The 20412-nt window shown below is 39.2% G+C and overlaps 1 protein-coding gene across 4 annotated transcripts in view; it reads left to right on the forward strand.

The window, feature by feature from the left end:
- ostf1 (osteoclast stimulating factor 1) overlaps positions 1-20412 on the forward strand; it is an 87194-nt gene that overhangs the window by 6430 nt on the left and 60352 nt on the right. For 3 of the 4 annotated variants that reach the window (XM_043712317.1, XM_043712302.1, XM_043712326.1), the window contains exon 2: positions 15156-15202. In XM_043712317.1, coding sequence (XP_043568252.1) covers positions 15156-15202 — 47 coding nt within the window. Of the gene's footprint in view, positions 1-14356; positions 14426-15155; positions 15203-20412 lie in introns of all 4 variants that reach the window. The other variant, XM_043712308.1, reaches the window with a different exon arrangement.

A 20412-nucleotide genomic window follows, 5' to 3' on the forward strand; every position in this document is an offset into this window, starting at 1 on the left:
TATTCTAGCCTATGCATGAAGCAGGGAGGATCCAGACAAAACATGTGAAACTCAAATTCTTTTGGGCCTTTTGAGTAACTTATGTTGCTAGCATGCAAAAATGTTAATTTGAAATGATAATTTCCAATTCATAAGTGGATGTTCTCCAAACAGTGGTGCATGTTATCGGTATCAGCTTAGCTCTGAATTGGCTTTACTGTATGGATGTGGCAACTAAGTTGTGTTGCCCTCAATGTTTGTCAATTTTTAACATTTTAACCGTATGAAATATGCCAAAGGTTTAAATCTAAGTATTAATCAATAAATGTTCTTGTATAGGTACAACGTATCAAATCTGTTTACCTTGAAAAGCAATCTCCTTTTTTTTCCTGTTTAATTTACCATCATCACTCGACTTTGCTTCCACAGTGCCGTCTTTAGTTAAACTGACTAGGAAGTGTCTTTGAGCTGGTCTCACTCCTGTATGAGCCAGGCTTTGGGCGAAGGAACACTGGAGCTGAAGTAGCTCCAAAGAATGTGCTGGCTTGTGTCTCAGCATTGTTATTGTTTTCAAAATTGCCTTTTGCAGATTTCAAATAAGGAAAAGAATGCCCTCAACACGCTCTGTGAAGACAGCCTGAAATGCCAGATCAAAAATCTGGCAAGACCTGAAATATGGCACTGACTTGTCCTGAGATTGGCAGTTTTGCACTTGATAAGTCCACTCAGCACAAAGTTAGGTCTCCTTTTTGTTATTTCAAATTGATTCCAATTTCCTCTTGGGTGAGGAAAAACTATTGTTGTGGCAGATAAAGCAAAATTGACTTCTGTTCCAATGTTGTCACTAACACGAAATGGATCTTTGCTGCCAGCACAATTAGCTTTTGCTCGCTGTCTCACCAGTATCTATTTTTGTGCATGAGTATTGATTCTCATACTAATAGTGATTCAGTAGTTTTAAGATGAGGCAAGGTTTACAGGAAAACTACATTTGCATGGATGCAAAAGTTTGAAGAGTGGTAAGCAGGCTTTTTCCTTTTTTAAATGTGAAATTGTTTAGGCATCTACTGAAATTGGGAAGTTCTCTCATGGTAAGAAAAGAATCTTATCTCCTTTAGAAGTGTCATAATTGAATGAGTGCCAGGATGCTATGGTGGCAAGGTTCTGTGGTATCCATTTTTTTCTTTTGCTGATAAAACAGCATGAATAGGATAGTTTTGTCACAACATGGAGCTCTTAAATTTGAGACCATTTTGCAAATGATTTCCTCTGTGGTTCCCTTTCACGGTTGAGGGAAGTTTGTGTATGCTGACTTGCATCTGCAAATGTTGACTTCAGTAGATTTTAAGCAACTTAAGTGAGTATCTCATTTTGTATCAATGTCAGTGAATTCTGCTGAGGTGGACCCCAGACACGATCCATTACCTTCACCCGAGCAATAACGCATTAAAGGTCTTGGTCTTCATCTGTCACACTTTTTATGGCATTGCTGTACTGTGACTGCAAATTTCTTCAACCCTCAAGTAGTGTATTTAAAGACTCCTCTCTTCTGTGCACTACCATTGTCAACCATTGATAGTAACCTTGAGCTGCTTTTTGTTATGCTCTTTTGAAGTTTTTTTCTTTTAAATCTCTACTTTTTTCTTCATGCCATTTTAATCACTTTCAAACATACTTTCAGGAAATCGGAGGGAGTAAACCCAACACACTAGTTACACTAACATTCGTGAGAAAGCAGCCTATGCCATGTTCAAATATCCTAGATCATCTCTCCTCCCAGTCTGGTACATGAATCAATATTCAAACACATTCACCACGAGCTGAATCTATTCAGCCATAACACCATCAACTGAATAAGCATCTTTTTCTGTCTAGTGTCCGTTTTTATTACACGTTTTATGAAGTGGTTTGGGCCATTGCTCATGTGGATGGGACTTTAAGCACATTTTTTGTATTGGTAAACCTACCCACAAATCATAAGATCAGCAACTGTTTTCCCTGAAAATACATCACATGAAATCACTGAGCTGCTAACTTTGTTTCCTCGTTCATTGCACTCTTAAATGGTCATTAGGAACAAATCATTCTCAATCACTTAATCCTCTGAATATAACAATGTATCCAAAGAACAGAATTCTAAATGAATCTGTATTTGTTTATAATTTCTGGAAGTAAAATGTCCCATTTAACTTTCATCGTTTTTGACATTTGGTTTATCACACTGCAGAGCTTCTGTCCAAATGTCAGTGGCCATTCAAGTGCAACAATCAATTTCCGAGAAATGTTTGAAAGTTTCTTATGATTTGTATGAACACCAATACTACAACTGAACGTGCTTCAGGTCACTAATTGGCTGTCAGGTCCTTTAGCTTTAGTTCTGAGCTTATGAAAGATGATACCTAACATATAGAAGGTCTTTTTTTTTTAATGTGTACCTCTGGTGCCTTCCCTAAGTAGCTTCTGTCCTGGCAATGCGTTGAATATTGGCAAACTGTTTGAATTTGAAAGTGCTGCAATTGTGTAGCTTTAGGTTGAGAAGTATTGCCTTAGCTTTTCATGATTCAAAAAGAAATCAAACATTTGGCACACCATAGAATGGTATCAATTAACTTGTATTGGGGAAAATGTTCTGGCTAGGGAGGATGGGAAGGAAAATTCTACGTTCAGCTTTATATTCTGTGACCAATATGAAGGCGTGTTAGGCACAGGCTATTAAATACAGCTGCAGGTATTCATTGTCTCTTTGCAGTGACTACATGAATATATTTCAATCTGATTATTGCTTTCTTTAAATCTGTATTTAACTACAATTCTGACATTCAAATGATTTATAAATACTGAGGATTTCAAGCTTTTTTGAGCCAAATTATATCATAACCTTTTTTTGCAGTGGAAGTTGATGTTTGTTATTTCCAAATTTGAAGAAAATTTATTTTCATATTTGCACAAAAATAAATTTCCACTTTCTCTTGACATGAAACTGGTTTAGTTGTGATTTTCGTCCCACTGTTTTCCTTTTCTCTTTATCACTCATTCTCAAACAATTCTCAAACTCTCATTGTTCTATGTGATTATCAGTGACATAGAACTGTACAGCACAGGAGTGGGCCCTTTGGCCCATGACATTGTGTGAACATGACTCCAAATTAAACTAATCCTTTCTGCCTGACCTTTGTCTATGTCTCTCCATTCCTTGCATATTCATGTGCATATCTAAAAGTCCCTTAAATGCCCCTGTTGTATTCTGTCCCATAACCACCATCAAGGAACTTCATCACGATAGCACTGTCGAATGAAACCTAGCCAAAATGAACAACTAAGTTCATAAATGGAAACTTAAATAATGGAGGAACGTTGTGCGTTTCAAAAAGGAAAAAAGTATGGATCGGTTTAGGAAGCTAAAACTAGACAGGACGTGTGAGGAAGATAATGAAAGCAGGAAAGACCTCAAGCAGAGAATTAAGAGAGCATGAAAGGACCATGAAATCACCTTAGCAACTAGGGTTAAAGAAAATCCCCTGGCAATGTGTTCCAGACTCGTACCACTGTGTGTACAAAGAAAAACTTGCCCATCACATCTCCTTTTGAAACTCCCTCAACCCTAAATGCCCCCTTGTATTAGACATTTCGATTCTAGGGAGGGGGGAGGAGAAGAGGAGAGAGATTTTGGCGGTCAACCCTGTCTATGCATCTCATAATTAGACTATTTAGCATCCACTGCTCCAGAGAAAACAACCTGAGTATTTCTAGTCTCTCCTTTTATAGTTCATACCCTCTAATCTAGACATCCTGGTCAACCTCTTCTGCACTGTCTCTAAAGCCTCCACATTCTTCCTGTAATGTGGCAACCAGAATTGAACATAATACTCAAGTGTGGCTTAACCAAAGTCCTATAAAGCTGCACCATGACATCTTCCTGACAAAAGCAACCCTGCTATATACAGAGGAACCTCAATTTAAGCAAGTTAATAAGATGTGACCTGCCCTGCACAAAGCTATGACGACTGTCCCTAACTTGGTCATACTTTACCAAATATGTGTAAATCCTATCCCTAAGAATTTTCTCCAATATCTTCCCCACCACCGATGTGCGACTCACCTAGTGATAGTTTCCTGGATTATCCCTAATCCTTTCTTGTAAAGGCTAACAGCATTAGCTACTCGCCAGTCCTCTGAAACCCCTCCAGTGGTGAGAGATGATATAAGATCTTGGTCAAGGCCCCAGCAATTGCCTCTTGCCATCACGATGATCATCAGACCTTGGGGACTTATGCATCTTTAATGCTCTTCAAAAGACCTAATACCACTTCTTTCTTGATCAGAAAATTCTCTATGAAACTTGTATGCTCCACACTAATCTCACTGTCTTCCCCCATCTTTCTCCTGGGCGAATAATGAGTCCTGTGTGTCGGTATATCTTGCCCAATCCTCTGCCTCCAAGCACAAGTTTCTTCCTTTATCCTTCAGTGGTTTTCTCTCTAATTATCCTTTGTTTTTCGTGTGTGTGTGTGTATATGCAGTTTGTTTGGGGATTTTCTTTAACCCTAGTTGCTAAGGTGATTTCATGGTCCTTTCATGGTCTCCTAATTCCCTGCTTGAGGTCTTTCCTGTTTTCATTATCTTCCTCACACGTCCTGTCTAGTTTTAGCTTCCTAAACCTAACCATACTTTTTTCCTTTTTGAAACGCACAACGTTCCTCCATTATTTAAGTTTCCATTTATGAACTTAGTTGTTCATTTTTGCTAGGTTTCATTCGACTGAGTTCTATCGTGAAGAAGTTCCTTGATAGTTGGAAACTGGACCTGGGGAATATCGAAGGAAATTTGAATTGTAAACATGTCGTCAAAGACAGTTCAAACATATGGGAATTCCTTGTTTTCATATTTCTTCAATAGAACTATACTATGTTTGTTTGTTAAAACAAGTTTCTTAACATTACGGTTTATAATTAAAAATGCTATATAGTCGGTATTACCTCCTACATCTGTCTGCTCGTACACCTCGTTCTCATGGCCACCCTTCGCTGGCCACCAAAAATAAGTTCCTTGAGGTATGTTAATTGTTTGTGTTCTACCTCTGTAGAGACTGCTCAAAAGTATACTGCAGTTCTCTGGCTAATTCTCTAGTTGCAGTTATTTTTAGAAGTGAAGCTTTTATTTACCCTTTCTTGATAATGTCGGTCTCTGTCCTTGCTCTGATTACTGTACTTTTCCAAGTTACTCTATTTTGTGAATGATATTATGAAGCCTTCTGTAGATTCTGCAAGCAAGCTTCAATCTGAGCAATTGTCTAGTTTGTGTTCTCGATAAAGCAGAGAATAAACCTGATCTATTTTCCACATTGTCTGAAATTCTTGTTTGATTTTGCTTACGGTGCAGTTCTGTCTAACAATCAGTCACTTACTTTGGTTTGCAGTTCCCATAAGTTAGCCAAAGTGCAAATTGAAACTGAAAAGCTCTTCCAGCAAGCAGCCATATAAATTGAAACTTGAGAGCCTTCGTAAGGTCTGTCTTAATGTGGAAATGGTACGCTGTGGGTATACTCAAACTAGTTATCAATTATTTTAGAATCTTTCTAGATAAATTTTTATATAGTCTTATTCTGACACTGTTAAACACACTGGCAACTAATTTTGGTGGCAATCATTCAAAAGTTCATTACTTTAATTACCTTAGCTTCATAAAATCTTCCCACTATTAAGTGTTACTATTAAGTGTTACTTAATAGTAACATAAACTAGATATTTGCAGCATGAAAATCCGTGAATGAAAATGTCTGTCTGTATTAACAAATTCAAGTTGTTACTCTCTCAGCAAGGCATGAATAATTATGATGCATTCATAAAATTTTAGTTCACTTTTGCAGTGAAATTCACTTTAGTCTAGGGATGGTATGACCATAACTACATTTTGTTTTTGTTTTTATTTTTATTATACAATAATCCAGAGTGTAAATGTGATTGTTTGTCTTAAAAGTGAAATCCTGTCTGTAGTTAGATTCTGTTAACTACAGAGGAACCTCGATTCCCCGACATTTGATTATGCAAATTTTGGATTGTCCAGACAAGATGGCCAAGTTCTGATACTTTGCTAAACTATATTAGCCGGCATTCAATTAACCGAACCAAATACTCCCCATCCGTATCCTTCAGATAACTGAGGTTCCTCTGTATTCTGTTTTCTGTACAAAATTGAGTTCTGAAGAGCTTTAACGTTTTTTTCTCATGTGCTGCCAGACCTGAGTTTTTTTTTCCTGTAATTTTTCTTTTTTATTTAAGATGACTTTGTTTGTTTGTTTGTTTCTAGGCTTCCAAAATCACGCTTTACATTCGTTGGCCTTATCAATTGTCTCTCCATTCCAGCCACACTATGCTGTACTCTGATTTGTAGTCAGCTTCCATTTTTTGCCTGACAATGATGTTTAACTATAACCTGGTGTAAGGGATTAAGCAGGTTTTGTTTTGAAAAGGCTTTGTGTTTAGGATTTGCTCTGGGAAGGCATATCTTGTGTAGCAGGCATCAAGATGGTGACCAAATATACCATGAGTTCTCCCTTGTATTTACTATCTCGGTTAATCCCCACTTTTGGAGGGAAGTTAAGATCTCGGATTGAGTTAGACCCCAATGTGAATAGAAAATTCTAAAGACTTTTCCAGGATAAGAGCACAGTTAATTAAGTCCCATATTCCAAAAGCCATAATGCAAGTGTAACAATTTGAATTATCAAAATTGTTTATTTGCTTGTCTTTTGTACTATCCAAAATATAAGCAACATAGGCTTCTCTAATGCATTCCAGAATAATTCACTTATTACAAGAAAAATTTATTTTTCTTTCAAATAAGAGAAATGGTTAATAACTATATCACGCTTAAGAATTAAACTATATCTTAATGCAATTTATACACAGACAAGTCAGTTCTGCAGAGATATAGGTTTTAACAAAAAGCCCAAAAAGGAACAAAGTACTTATTAAGTTAGAAGATAGAATGGCTTTGCTTTTTACAGTACCTTGATTTCCTGTCAATGGAATCAAATTGTTGACAGTGTCAGAATGATGAAAGATCTTTAGACTATGTTTCACATATACTTCACTGAACACTCTTCCAGTTGGTTTTACTTGGTTAGCATGAAACAAAAGAGAGACCGATCTGCTGTTGCCTGTAAGCCTCTCCATCTCTGTCTATGAAAGGAAACTGCAACTTCGGTCTGTTGCAACATACAGCATAGAATCTAAGATTTTTCCAATTCTTTGTCCAGCATTGAAGAGTCATTAAATCCACCTTATCTCTCTAAGATTTATTGGACTTGTTTTCCCAAATTACTTTTCTAGTAAGTGACAAATAATCCATATTTCTCTTGAAACTTTAAACTTTTTGTTTCCAAGAAATTGCATCAGAATTTATCTTCAACCCAGTAATGTCCAAACAGTTTCATGTTTCACTTTTTTTCATAGTCTATATACTCCTAAAAATAGTAACACTGGGGAATCTGCACTCCGAACCCCAATATATCCTTAGTGCAGTCTGCCCCAGCATGCAAGGCTATGGACCAAGTGCTGGGAATGGCATGAAAGATAGGTGCTTAATGTGGACACAGCTGGGCAAAAGGCACTCTTTCCATGTTGTTAAAACTTGATCACACTGACTTCAGTTGTGTTTTAACAAGATATTTCTGTCGCTTTAGCAAAATATCAACTTCACACTAACCACATGATAAGATGGAGTATACTGGGAGCCTCACAAAACAGTGCTGCAGTAAGCCTTTTAGGTTGGCATGTAGACTTTCAATCTAGATATGGGTTGGAAAAGCTGGGTAGGCAAAAGTAGTCTTGAAGAGGAATTCGTAGAATGTTTGTTGGGATTAGATCTAACTTTGTGCAATGAAATAGGATTAATTAATGACCTCAGGGTGAAGGCATCCATTTGTAGCTGTGATCATAACAATTGAATCTTATGATCAGTTTGAGAGAAGAGATGTCTTTTAAGCTTAAATGTGGGCAATTGCAAAAGCATGAAGCAGAGCGAGTTGAAGTAGATTTGCAAATGGCCTGTTCCTGTCCCTGACTCTAATTTGTATGTTCCCATGTAGCTTTTCTGCTATGTAGACTGATCTCATCAGCTGTTATGGTTTTTATTTTATTTTGTACCTACTTGCCTACCAGGCGAGTTCTGTTCAATTCCTTGATCTACATGGACTCTAAACTGGGCAACTGACATGTATTTCATTGAGTAGAAGGCTGCTTATGTATGCTAAGTACTACTCGAACTTGGCTGTTTCAGATTAACTACAGTGGAAATGCTATGTTTTTTTGGCTGCGGACAGTGGGTGGAGATGGATGTTGTGGTCACTAAATCAGGGGAAAACTTTCAACTAACTTCTGGCATATAATTACAATCAATGTGAACAATGGTATTACTGAAAGGAAATGGTATTTGCCAAAGCACTGTTGCAGATATTTATATTTTACCTGCTCATATGTTCTGTCTCTAGAGCAGGTAGGTCATGTACCTAGACCTCCTGGCCTAGAGGTAGGAACATTACCATCACACTATAAAAGCCTGTGGAAACAGTGGGTTTGGAAGGGTTAATACTGATTTGAGTGACATAGTGACATCATTGTCAACCAACATTTAACTAATGCGTTCTCCATGGCAACACCTCTATTACCGTTCACTTGCCAACCAATTGATACACTGCTGTCTTAGTGTTCTTTTTCCTTGACATCGCTTTTCCTCCAGATTTGCTATGATGACTATCTTTTTGAGTCATCTTTTCAGAAAGTTCTATACTATCAAACACTGATATTGAAAGAGTCTGACCTAAGATCAAGTCAGCCGAATAGTCTTTTTAATGTATTTTTTTTTTGGTTGGTAATCCAAAGACCCAGCTCATGTTCTGGGGACCCAGATTCAAATCTCAATGACATTTGAATTTAGTGAATATCTGGATTGAGAGTCTGATGACCTTCAATCCATTGTGGATTGTCCAAAAAAAAAATCCATCTGGTTCACTAATGTCCTTTAGGGAAGGTAGCTACCATTCTTAACTGGTCCAGCCTGTGTGTGTCCCTATACTCTGAACAATGTGGTTGACCCTTAACTGCCATTTGAGCAATTAGGGATATGAGATAAATATTGACCTAGCCATTGACACATTGATCCCATGAATGAATAAAAGTACGCCATATTTTTGTAACATGTAAGTAGTTGCAGTTATGCAACACCATATGTTTATGACTAGTGATTCTTCTACTAGGAAGGTAGCTTAGATTAGATTACATTACAATGTGGAAACAGGCCCTTCGGCTCAACAAGTCCACACTGACCCGCTAAAACATAACCCACCCATACCTCTACATTTACTCCTTACCTAACACTACGGGCAATTTAGCATGGCCAATTCACCTGACCTGCACATCTTTGGACTGTGGGAGGAAATCTGAGCACCCGGAGGAAACCCATGCAGACACGGGGAGAACGTGCAAACTCCACACAGTCAGTCGCCTGAGGCGGGAATTGAACCTGGGTCTCTGACGCTGTGAGGCAGCAGTGCTAACCGCTGTGCCACCGTGCTGCCCACTAAGTAGCTGGCCACTTCAGCACAAGACTGTGGGTCCTGGATACATACCAGAATATATTCTTAGCAGCAAACAACATGGTGAGCAGTGGTGGCAAGCTGAAGATTTGCTTTAGCTTTGCTGTGCAGCATGCTGATCTGCAGTGGTGATTTGAAGACTTATCTACTTACTCATTCAAAACTGTGAGCAGTGCTGTTGAGATAATGTGTACAGATCTGAGGATTTAATGAACCTCAGCCAAGAAAATCTTGGGGCCACAATCAATATTGCAGAATGCTTTAAATTAAGACAAGAAACCTTTCAGAATTGGTAAGAAACGCAAAAAGAGAATAGATGAAGTTTGCAGTTCTGATCAGTGGCACAGGCTGCATCACAAGGTGGTGCTAAGAGTTGTCTGGAGTGACAGATCAGCTGGCCGTTCGAACTGAAGTGAAATAGTCAGAATGAAGCACAGCAAGGTGGGCTAAATGGATAATGCATTTTTCAAGTTGCAGCTCAGATCAGGCATGGCTACCATAGTATGTAGATACCACAAGGTACAGCTAGAAAAGAAACAGAAGGAATAGGGCTTTGTCAGAAACTTGTCCCTGAGTCTGAAATCATGGACTCACTAATTAAAAGTGAATTAGTGTTAGTTGAGTTAAAAATGTAAGCTGTTCTGATTCAATGGAAATGGTTTGCTAAAATTCCTTACAGCAGTGCAAGTTGAGGAATCTTTTGCGAAAGCCATGAAAAAGTGGAATCCTTCAGTAAAACCGAGAAGCTAGCAGGAGCCATTCGTTTCAGCCACACATCATGGACATGCTCCAGTTTGGTCACAATTGATAAGAGTACTGTCTTTTGATTGGATTTTATATTGTGACATGTACTGAGATACATTGAAAAATGTGTTCTGGGCTAATCCAGGCAAATCATGCTATACATGTTGTGAAGGTGTACATGTGTACTGTACCTTTAAGACAGAGGAAGCTGACAAGGGCCGACTGAAAGCAGAGTGTATGAACAATTTAAAGTAACCATTTGGTTGACAAAGAACTGGTGCTGTGTTGCCAGTATGCAAAAACATTCAAATTTGGTCAATCAGTTGAAATTATGCCCCAGAGACCCAAATCCAATCGAATTTGAATTTTGCTGTTTGGAATGACGTTGAACCAGTGAAATGATCCAATGATTTGAGGTATAAAACTGGACATTTTGAACAGTTAGGGGGAGAACAGCAAAGAGCACCCACAAGTACAGACTGCTAGCCGAATAGCTCTCTGTAAGGTACCTGTCCATAAGAAGAAAAGTTATGCAGCAGAAGACCAAAGGAAAATCTACATCTGGCTGGCTTTTTTTTTTAAACTTAATTTTTTTTTAATCAGACCAGTATTGTAGAGTGGGAGGTAAGAAAAAAAGCTTGAGAAAGGAGTTGTAAATAAGTTGTTTTTAATTATTGCTTTTGGATTTAAAGAATGCAATTGTTAATTTTTACTTAGTGAGATCTGGAAGATTTCTTTGTCTCTTGAAATTTAACAGATTACGGTGTGAGGTGAGCTTCTGTGTCTGGTTTAAATTAGCAGAGGGATTACCGTGTGTCATAACAAGTACATCAGGATTACAGAGCAGAATGTAAAATATAGTCTTATAGCTGAGAGGAAGGTGCAGAGAAAGATGAACTATAATAAATGAAGTTCATTCATAAGTCTGATACTGGGGAAGAAGCTGTTTTGCAATCTGGCACAATTTTTTTGAAACTTTTCTGTTTCTTGTGCCTGATGGAAGAGGTTATAAATTGGTGGGGGTGGTCTTTGTTTATGTTGGCTCCTTTTCCAAGGCAGCAGGAAGTATAGACAGAGTCAATGGATGGGAGGCTGGTTTGCTTGATGGACTGAGCTGCGTTCACAACTCTGTGCTGAATTTCCATGTTAAAAATCTCAACACCAGGTTATAATCCAACAGGCTTAATTGGAAGCACACTAGCTTTCTAATTTAAAAAGTGAGGTAACAGTCTAAACATCATGGCATTGACAGAACACATGGGGCTAACACCTTGAACATATTGTCTAGCTATCACCCATTGTTACAGCTAACTTGAAAATGCAACTTTTTAAAAAAGGTTTTGTGATTTACACATGAAAGAAGTGAAACTATCATGGTATTCGAACAGATGAAAGACTCAACAGACAATCAAGGTATTTTTCAATGTATAATTTCAGTTACGTCACTGTAAATTTTTGCTATAAATTCTGTGCCTTAGAATTGTCCCCTCCACAATTACCTGATGAAGGAGCAGCACTCCGAAAGCTAGTGTGCTTCCAATTAAACCTGTTGGACTATAATTTGGTGTTGTGATTTCTAACTTTGTACACCCCAGTCCAACATCAGCATCTCCAAGTCCTGAATTTCCATAGCCTTCTGAGGACGCAGAGGTGTTGGTATGGTTTCTTGACTGTCGTGTTCAGGACAGATTGGTGGTATTTACTTTGGGGAACTGGAAGCTCTCCACTACCTCCCACCTTGCCACCTTTTGATACAGATGAATGACTTTAAATCCACTTACCGAAGTTGATGATCAACTAGTTTGTTTCGCTGGCCTCGAAGAGATTGTCTTTACACCATGCCACTAAGTTCTCTTCTCTATCTCTTTCCTGTATTCTGTCGCGTCTGTTTTAAAAAATTCTCCAGGTCAAGGACCAGGCTCGCAGGAAAGTAGTCTGACACAGAACAAACAGCCAAGAGGCGAGTCTGCTAGAATATAAGTGTTTTATTCCCCGCAGCGTCGCCACAACCAGGTCTCGTACTTACAACGGATCTGATTTATACTCACTCTACGTGTTACCGGAACTGGGAGCCGTCAGTTCTCGTAGAGCGGTTGCCAACAACCCACGCTCGGCGGTTAAACGCAACCCCGGAGCAGACTCTACCGAACTGGAGACTTTTCCAGCTGATATACTCTTTTCCAGATATAAACATTCATGTGAACAGCAGAGCAAGGCTAAAAAACACATTCCATTCTGGTTACATACAGATAAGAAGATTCACACGGGGAGGTGTGTAATAAGATTCACACGGGACTAAGCAACACCTCCATTCCGGTTAGATTCACACATGTATTGGGACACAATTTTAACCCTTTCACCACAAACATCAGTCCGGGAGTGCACTTTGTGCAACATCAGTCCACGAGTGAACGTCTTTTCCAGCTGATATACTCTTTTCCAGATATAAACATTCATGTGAACAGCAGAGCAAGGCTAAAAAACACATTCCATTCTGGTTACATACAGATAAGAAGATTCACACGGGAAGGTGTATAATAAGATTCACACGGGACTAAGCGACACCTTCCATTTTCGGTTAGATTCACACATGTATTGGGACACAATTTTAACCCTTTCACCACAGCGTCATTGTTTAAAATCTGACCAACTTTGGTGTCATCAGCAAACTTGTAGTTGGAGTTGAACAGTCATTCAGTGCAAATAAAAATCTACTGAACACATCAGAAAACCATGGCGGCATACTAAATGGTATTACTAGGAATATTTAGTTTCAGATGAGCACAACAGAATACAAAATTGGACATTCTGGTGAAAACGATTCCATTTGTTTAAAATGGCGTCTAAACATTTGAGTCAGAAGCTGAAGAGAATTTACTTCTGTATGCAGTTTATGATCTACACAAATAATTAGGATGGAGCCAAGACTCTGAGCTCTCTGGAGCAAAAGAACTTCACTGGCATTTCTGGTGACTGGTATGTTAGAAACTGAATGCTTTCATTGTAAAACAATAAGTCACTTCCAGAATGCATGTTGCACTAGGACACAGACATGGAAAAGCAATAAAAACTACCCCACAGCTAAATGAGAGAGAGCAATATCCAGCTGAATTCAAGCCTAAAATGATTACTAATCTGCTTTTGATTTTTATTGAGCACATATGTATTTTGTTTTGTGTAGCGTACTTTAGTTGTATGCCTCACTCACGACTCTGTGTGCAGTTCTTTCTGTCAATTTGTCATTATTCTGCATTGTATGGAGTTCAGTGGTTGTGATTAGAAGATCCAAATTGTGAGCAAAGTCCTGGCCTTGTGCTTAACTGTTGGTCAGAATGCTCATATTTCTCATTATCCACACCATTCTGTTTAATGAACAAATTATTTTAAGGTGGACGAACTTTGTTCCACTGCTTGAAGTCTGAATTACAGGTACCATTTGCTGCCTTAAAGCTTCTGATATGTTGTTTAGCATTGTACCATGTCGATTCTATGCCAACTATTTTCCCCACAATTGTCTACAAATGCCAGTGGATGCTATCAGTATGCTATTCTTGACATTCAAGTGTTGAATATTCAAATGGATTGATGTTAACTCTCTTCAGATTTTCAGACTTTTGAAACTGGTGTTTTTTTTAATACTGCTGGCAATCTTCATAGGGCCAGTACAAAAAGGAAGGCCTGAAGCTTTACCCAGTGCTTCACAAACTGTTTCCAATATGACTAGGAGATAATGAGGACTACAGATGCTGGAGACTGAGTCCAAAAGTGTGGCACTGGAAAAGCACAGCAGGTCAGGCAGCTTATGCCGATATGTCAATTCTTCTCCTGCTCTTCTGAAGCTGCCTGACCTGCTGTGCTTTTCCAGTGTCACACTTCTTTCGACTGTTTCCAATATGACCCCAACTTATCTTCAGTCAGGATAATTTTCAACTGTTATCAACAAAAACCAAAATGTTACCATGCTATTTCATGTCATTCAGTATGCAATTGTGAAAGTTTGATTTATTATATATTTTGTTCTATATTGTTACCGACCAGATAGATCGCAAACCCCCTTCAGATAGATCGCAGAAATGGGCAAGACCCTAACTTTTTACCTTTTTAAAGGCAAATCTAAAATGCTATACTCTGGATGTGATTTGATTGGTCATTAAATGAAACTCACTTAATTCTTACACTCAATTACAATACAAATAAAAAGAATTGGTCTTTGCGAACTTGACTGCACCCATTCATGCTGCTACTATTGTTATAACTTGAGGAAAAACAACTCAGAAGCCAGCACTCACCTTTCTGGCCCAACCAAATGACTTCCTGTTTTCTCATTGTAGTCAGTTACTGAAGCATACTTGACTTTCCTGTAACAAATTGGAATGCAAACATCTTTGGTCCACTCGCTGCTCAACGCATTGAGGCTAAAAAGCCTTTAGGCTTACATTCGCCCCCTGTTTCCTATCAAGTACGCTGAGTCAAAGCTGTTTGCCCAACGATTGCTCTCCACCATTATGTGCACACTTCAGTCTGAATAGCTTTGTTTGCCACTTATAGTTAGGTTTAAATGAGATATTGCCTGTGATAGCAACTGGTTTTGACACTGCTCTCTACAATGAATCCAATGTGTGAAAAATATTCAAGGTCAAAGAAAATATCACTGGTCATTAAGTGAAAGATTTTTTTCAGTGTAAAACCTGAACAATTATATTTCTAAGCAGCGGTGCAACATCGGATCTAAGAAAAATTGTTGGACATGATAGCTGCTTAAGCTGAGGGTTTCATTTGCATGCAATGCAATTTAACAATAGACTGAAGAGTTCATGGTTTTGTCTTTGTTTTCCAGGTCAGGTGAGAGTTTACAGAGCTCTGTTTGCATTTGAACCCAGAACAGTAAGTACTTGTACTGAAAACTATATTGCTGTTGGTAAGTAGCCATGTGATTCCTCGATTAAAGAAATAAGGGAGATAAAAAACAGGAAACGAGAGGCCAGCTCACCTAAACACCCATGATGGGGAAAAGCTGCAATCTATTACTGAGGAGGTTATAGTGGAGCACTTTGAAACTCTCAATGGAGTCAGGAAGAGTCAGCATGGTTTTGTAAAAGTGAAACTGTCTGTGACTGGTTTGTTTAAGGAATTAACAAGCAATATGGATAAAGGGGAATTATTGGATGTACTGTTCTTATTCTCGAGATGTTGGACAAGGTGCTGAATCCCAAGTTGTGACCCAAAATAAGCATGCATAAGTGGCAAGATATCAACACGGATCTAGGAATAGTCAGGTCATAAGTTGTGGTTGTGCATAAATGGGTCATTTTTGGGTTGGCAGGATATGACAGGTGTTACCACAGCGATCAATGTTTGCCCTCAATTGTTTACAATAGAATAAATGAGTTCAAAGTTTGGGTGAAGATTTGTAGCTCGGGTGCTCGTTGCTGTGGTTCTGTTCGCCGAGCTGGAAATTTTTGTTGCAAACGTTTCGTCCCCTGGCTAGGTGACATCCTCAGTGCTTGGGAGCCTCCTGTGAAGCGCTTCTGTGGTGTTGCCTCCGGCATTTATAGTGGCCTGTCCCTGCCGCTTCCGGTTGTCAGTTTCAGCTGTCCGCTGTAGTGGCCGGTATATTGGGTCCAGGTCGATGTGTTTGTTGAAGGAGTTTGTGGATGAGTGCCAAGCGTCTAGGAATTCCCTGGCTGTTCTTTGTTTCGCTTGCCCTATAATGGTGGTGTTGTCCGAGTCGAATTCATGTTGCTTGTCGTCTGTGTGTGTGGCCACTAGGGATAGCTGGTCGTGGCGTTTCGTGGCTAGTTGATCATGGATGTGGATCGTTAGCTGTTTGTCCTATTATTTTGTCCTATAACGATCCGCATCCATGAACATCAACCAGCCACGAAACGCCACGACCAGCTATCCTTGGTAGCCACACACGCGGACGACAAGCAACATGAATTTGACTGGGACAACACTACCATTATAGGGCAAGCCAAACAAAGAACAGCCAGGGAATTCCTAGAAGCATGGCACTCATCCACAAACGCCATCAACAAACACATCGACCTGGACCCAATATACCGGCCACTACAGCTGACAGCTGAAACTGACAACCGGAAGCGGCAGGGACAGGCCACTATAAATGCCGGAGGAAACACCACAGAAGCGCTTCACAGGAGGCTCCCAAGCACTGAGGATGTCACCTAGACAGGGGATGAAATGTTTGCAACAAAGATTCCCAGCTCGGCGAACAGAACCACAGCAGAATAAATGAGTTGGATGAAGGGACGATGTCTGCTTAATTTCCTGGTAATACTTTTCTACATAAATTCGTAAGTTGCAAAAAGGACATAGCAAAAGTTAGGTGGGTTGGCAGAAAATTTGCAAATTAAATATAATGTATGAAAAAGTGGACTTGTCCACTTGAGCAGGCATTATTGAAGGGCATAGCTTTTGAAATTACAGCAGTTGCAGAACTGAAAGGATCTGGGTGTCCTTGCGCTCGCACACCACAAAACAGTTAGTATGCAAGAACACTAAGCGATTCGGAAAGCAAACAAAACATGATGCTGAATGGTCAGTTTCCTTGTGGAAGTGATTTGAACTAGGTGACACAGCTTTAAAGTAAAGGGTTTCCTTTTTAAAATGAGATTAACGTTTTGAAGGCCGCGAGTCTTTGGCATGATATTCTCCAGAAAACAGGGGAGGTTGCATTGTGATTACAAAAGACAGGCAGATAAATCCTTGGCTAACAAGATTAAAAATCTCTCAACACCAGGTTATAATCCAACAGGTTTATTTAGAACCACTAGCTTTTGGAGGGCTGCTCCAAAGAGCAGCACTCCAAAAGCTAGTGATTCCGAGCTTTCAAATAAACCTGTTGGACGATAACCTGGTGTTGTGATTTGTAACTTGGTACACACCAGTCCAACACTGGCGCCTCCAAATCTTGACTAACAAGGGAGTCAGCAGTTGTCAGAGGCCATAATCAGATGCTATTACTGAATGGTGAAACAAGCTCCATGTACCAAATGGCCCATTTTGTTGCTAATTTGTGAGAGAATTCTGATCCAAAATAACTTATGTGAATGTTTCAGGCATTATATACTGTGTTCTTGAAAGCACATTGCCAGCAGCACAGTAGTTGTGACAAAGGTTGTGTATTTTTTATATGTAGTAACTAATTGAGTTTTACACTTCATGCATGGCCAAATTTCGTGAAGGGCTTACAGTGCAGTCGAGTAACATCTCATCCAGTCTGGAGGAGAGAAAAGTACAAATTAGGTATTCTTTGCTTAAATAATACTTGCTACATCTCTAAACCAATACACTAGTTACAAAACACTTAATGAATGCTTAAAATGTGATTACATACAATTTATATATTATGTAAGTTTGTGTTCTTGACAGTCTCACTTAAGCATTTCAAGTTTAATTCAAAATGAAATTTATGCTCTATTACTTCCTTAGCTATGTGTTAGTTTAATGGATTTTCTGATTTGCTTTACTCTTAACTGTCGTGCTTTCAGAGTAGAGTATCATGGTTTGGATCTTGAGGAGTCAGAGTCATAGAGATGTATAGCATGGAAACAGACCCTTTGGTCCAACCCATCCATGCCGACCAGATATCTCAACCCAATCTAATCCCACCTGCCAGCACTCTGCCCATGTTCATCCAAACCCTTCCTATTCATATACCTATCCAAATGCCTTTTAAATGTTGCAATTGTGCCAGCCTCCACTTCCTCTGGCAGCTCATTCCATACACATACCACTCTCTGTTTGAAAAAGTTGTCCCTTAGGTCACTTTTATATCTTTCCCCACTAATCCTAAACCTATGCCCTCTAGTTCTGGACTCCTCCACACCAGGGAAAAGACTGTCTATTTATTCTATCCATGACCCTCATAACCTTGTAAACTTATATGAGGTCACCTCTTAGCCTCTGACACTCCAGGGAAAACAACCCCAGCCTGTTCAGCCTCTCCCAAAAGCTCAAATCCCCCTACCTTGGCAACATCCTTGTAAATCTTTGCTGAGCCCTTTCAAATTTCACAACATTTTTCCAATAGGAAGGAGACCAGAAATGCATGCAATTAACAGTGGCCTAACCAATGCTCTGTACAGCCGCAACATGACCTCCTAACTCCTGTACTCAATACTCTGACCGATAAAGGAAAGCATACCAAATGCCGCCTTCACTATCCTATTTACCTGCAGCTTTAATCATTTGTTCTTGCTACTCAAGTTCCATCTTGTATTGCAGTTCTCTTGAGTACACTAGGTATACTCAACTGCAACCATCACTTGAAAATGGATTGATATTGATATCTCCAATCTAAACATTAGCTATCATAAAAGAAAAAAAAATTGCATGCTGGAAATCTGGCATAAAAACACAAATTACCTTAAAATACTCATGTATGGAAACATTTATGAAGAGAGAAACATTTTAACACTGAGTCTCATATGACTGGTGTCCTTCAGTTTGATCAGTTTATTTTTAACTGTAGAATGCATCATGTTCTGATGTTTTTGCTTTTAGACAGTGCAGTCTTTTATTCTGTCATTTTTAATTAAGTCATGTGATGTGTCACTGGCTGGACCAACATTTATTCCCCATCCCATGAGGTGGTGATAGTGAACTGCCTTCTTAAACTACTGCTGTCCGTAACTCTTATTTGGTTGTCGTGCTTTGTTATCTTCTACAATTATTTCCAGCCCCTACACCTTTTGTTCCATGACATGTTTTCATCTCCTCTCTCCTGCTCTCTAGTCTATTCCTGACCTTTCTTAATATATCTGACTGTCTCCCCTCTCCACACTTGGACATGAAATACATTATATTTTCATCTCCCTTCAGCTCTGAAGTGTGGTGTTGGACTTGAAGTACTAACTTTTTCTCTCTTTCTGTCTGCAGACACTGGGTTTTTCGGCTCTTCGTTTTTGTTACCTGTTGAAAGAAAATTAGCTAACTCCTTTTTAATAATATTAAAACGTTTTGTTTTTGCAACTGGTAATGGTTAAAGTGAAATTCAAACTTCCTGTTACTAGCCTGAAAGGTGACATGTCAAAATTTTGTTTTAAAATAACCTTTCAATACTCACTAATCCTTGTCACAGCTTATTCTTTTAACTACTGAACATAATTCGTAGTCCTACAGCATGAAAACAGACCCTTTTGCGGCAACTTGTCCATGCCGACCAAATTTCCCAAACTAAACTAGTCCCGTTTGCCTGCATTTGGCCCATATCCCTCTGAAACCTTTCCTATTCATGTACCTCCTCAAATGTCTTAAATGTTGAACTATGCATGCATCTACCACTTCCTCCGGCAGTTTGTTCCACATATAAACCACCCTGTGTTTGAAAATGTTGCCCCTCAGGTCCCTTTTTTTTTAATCTTTCTCTTCTCATATGCTCTTTAGTTTTGAACTCCCCTCTCCTTAGGATTAGTAGCCAAGGTCTTATCCCTATCTACACCCCTTGTGATTTTATAAAGCTCGATTTTAAGGTCACCCTTCAAACTCCAGCGAAAGAAGTCCCAGCCTTCCTTACAACTCATACAAGATATTACTGGGACTGAAGGGTTTATCTTTTCTGCATGCAATACCATTTAATAATGTCCTTCCTATACCAGGGTGACCAGAACTGTACACAGTACTCCCAATGTGGTCTCACTAATGTTCTGTACAACCACAAAATGACATCCCAAGTCTTGTATTCACTGGTCTAAGCAATGAAGGCAGGCATGCCAAACACTTTTTTTTTTTACTACCCTGTCTGCCTGTGATGCAACTCTCAGCGAACTATGTACCTGGACCCCTTGGTCTCTGGTCTACAACACTCTCCAAGGCCCTATTGTTCATTATGTAAGCCCTGTCCTTGACTGACAACCCAAAATTCAATTTTGTTGCATTTTTTAGTCCGTTAAAGTAGACATTGTATGGCTTCCAGGCGAAGTCAGTCAAAGTGTTTCATTGCTCCGAAGGGTATAGTTCTGTTTGTTTCCTTTCCAATAGTATCTTCCACTTGGAGTTTCTTGGAGATGCTTCTTTTTAACTTTAGCTTCCAGCTGTGTTGTACGGCCACACAAAGCTTTGAAAGTGAGCAT

This window comes from Chiloscyllium plagiosum, chromosome 2 (genome assembly GCF_004010195.1).
Source record: "Chiloscyllium plagiosum isolate BGI_BamShark_2017 chromosome 2, ASM401019v2, whole genome shotgun sequence".
Lineage (NCBI taxonomy): Eukaryota > Metazoa > Chordata > Chondrichthyes > Orectolobiformes > Hemiscylliidae > Chiloscyllium > Chiloscyllium plagiosum.